General features: G+C 20.1%; 1 protein-coding gene across 1 annotated transcript in view; it reads left to right on the plus strand.

The window, feature by feature from the left end:
- Positions 1–617: 617 nt before the first annotated feature.
- Positions 618–2,500, plus strand: part of PRSY57_1430600 (large ribosomal subunit associated GTPase, putative) — a gene marked incomplete at both ends in the record, with an annotated part of 2,811 nt that continues 928 nt past the window's right edge. The window contains one exon of the mRNA XM_012909906.2: positions 618–2,500. This exon is cut by the window's right edge and continues 541 nt beyond it. Coding sequence (XP_012765360.2) covers positions 618–2,500 — 1,883 coding nt within the window.

A 2,500-nucleotide genomic window follows, 5' to 3' on the forward strand; every position in this document is an offset into this window, starting at 1 on the left:
TATATATATATATATATATATATATATATATATATATATATATAATATATAATATATATATATATTTTTTCCATATAATAATATATTAAATTAATCTTATTATCCTATAACATCTTCTTAATAATATATATATATATATTATATACATAAGTTTATGTTAAATTTGTAATATGCTTTGCTTTCCATTTATTTCAATACTATAATATTATTATATATGTATGAAATATATAAAAAATAAGGATTTATATTATATTATAAAATACCATGTAATAGATATGAATAATATTATATATACATCAATGTTCATGTTGTAAGTATATAGTAAAAAATTAAAAGCATTTCTATAATTAAAATGAAGAATTAAAATTAAAAAAGTATATTATGTAATATAATAACTGTCGTTTTGTAGAGTTGTAAAATTAATATATATATATATATATATTTAATATATTATTTTTTTTTTTTTGTATTGATTGTATAAAATTTTACATGAAAAAACAAATTACAAAGTGAAGGCATACTTATATTACTTCATTTATTTGTTATATATTAGTTAATAATTTATTTCATTTCATTTCATTTTATTTTATTTTATTTTTGAATGAATTGTTGTGAATATGGCTGTTTTAAATAAAAATCGAAGGAAAGTCGATAACAAATTCATGGGCCGTAGTTTGATGCGTAACAAATTAAGACATAAAGAAATATCTGATAATATTTTATATTCTCAAATTGGAAATGATAATGAGGTTGTAAAAAAGAATAAGAAATTATCTATATTAAACAAAGATTCATTAGACGATTTTTTAGATAACCAATTAATCATTAATAATGTAGAAGTAAGTAAAGTATTTCTTAAAAAATATGAAATAAAAGAAAAAAAGAATTATGGAACAAATAAATTAAACACCAAAGATAATATTCAGAATATTGTTTTGCCCATACCAGGAAGAGCTCTTTTTTTAAAAAAAGATGATAAAATACATATACTTATGAAAAAAAAAGAAGAAAAGGAAATGGAAAAAAAACGGAAAAAAAAAAAAAATTATAAAAATAAAATTAGCTTTTTAATGAGTGGAAAAAGTCTTATACCACTTAACGTGCGTGTACCCAAAGGTGATTCGTCTGAGAAGAACAAAACAAAAAAGATTAAAAAGAAAAAGTTAGACGGAATTAATGGCAAAGGTGGTGTTGATAATGATGTTGAAGATAATGATGTTGATGATGATAATGATGGTGATGATAATGATGGTGATGATAATGATGTTGATGATGATAATGATAATGATGTAGATGATGATAATGATGTAGATGATGATAATGATGGTGATGATAATGATGTTGAAGAAAATGATGTTGAAGAAAATGATGGTGATGATGATAATGATGTTGAGGATAATGATGGTGATGATGATAATGATGATATCGATGATATTGATGATATGGATAATAATGATAATAATGATGATATTGATGATATTGATGATATGGATAATAATGATAATAATGATGATATGGATAATAATGATAATAATGATGATATGGATAATATTGATGATATGGGTAATAATGATAATAATGATGATATTAATGATAATGTAAATGATTACGACAATGATTATAATTATAAATATTTGTATATGTATGAAAGATTAGGTGAGAAATATAAAAGATTAAACAGAAACAATAGTAGATTGAATAAAGAAAGTATCGATAAATATGAACATGAATATTTTATTGAATGGAGAAAATTATTAAGTGAAATTGAAGAAAAAGAAGGATATTATGTAACTCCTTATGAAAAGAATATTGAATATTGGAAACAATTATGGAGAGTTATTGAAAAAAGTCATGTATTATTTTATATTCTTGATGTTAGGAATCCTTTATTTTTTTATTGTCCAGGATTAGAATATTATATAAAAAAAGTAGATAAAAGAAAAAAGCTTATTCTTATATTAAATAAAGCTGATTTTTTAACATATGAAGAAAGGAAAATATGGGCTGAATATTTTGAAAAAAAAAAAGTACCCTTTGTATTTTTTTCAGCTTTAAGAGAATTATATCATCAAAATAAAATAACAATTGAAAATATGCCATGTGATAGTATACCCAAAAGGGAAGATTTTATGGGAGACATATATGATAATAATAATAATAATAATAATATGAACGGAAAACAAAATGATGATGAAGATTATATAATACATAATAAAACTAATATAAAAAATGTTTTCGATTTTTATAATAATATAGATGAAGAAAAAAAAGATATTATTAATGTAGGTTTTGGTAATTTAAGTTATGAACAAAAAAAAAATGATAATACAGATATATTAAGTGTAAATGATTTAATAAATTTAATTAAAAAAATAAAAAAACAAATAAAAGAATTTTATCATGATATAGAAATAGAAACATTTTCTTCTATACCAAAATTTATGATAGGATTTATAGGTTTTCCAAATGTAGGAAAAAGTTCTATTATAAATTGTTTAAT

The sequence above is a fragment of the Plasmodium reichenowi genome, chromosome 14 (genome assembly GCF_001601855.1).
Source record: "Plasmodium reichenowi strain SY57 chromosome 14, whole genome shotgun sequence".
NCBI lineage: Eukaryota > Apicomplexa > Aconoidasida > Haemosporida > Plasmodiidae > Plasmodium > Plasmodium reichenowi.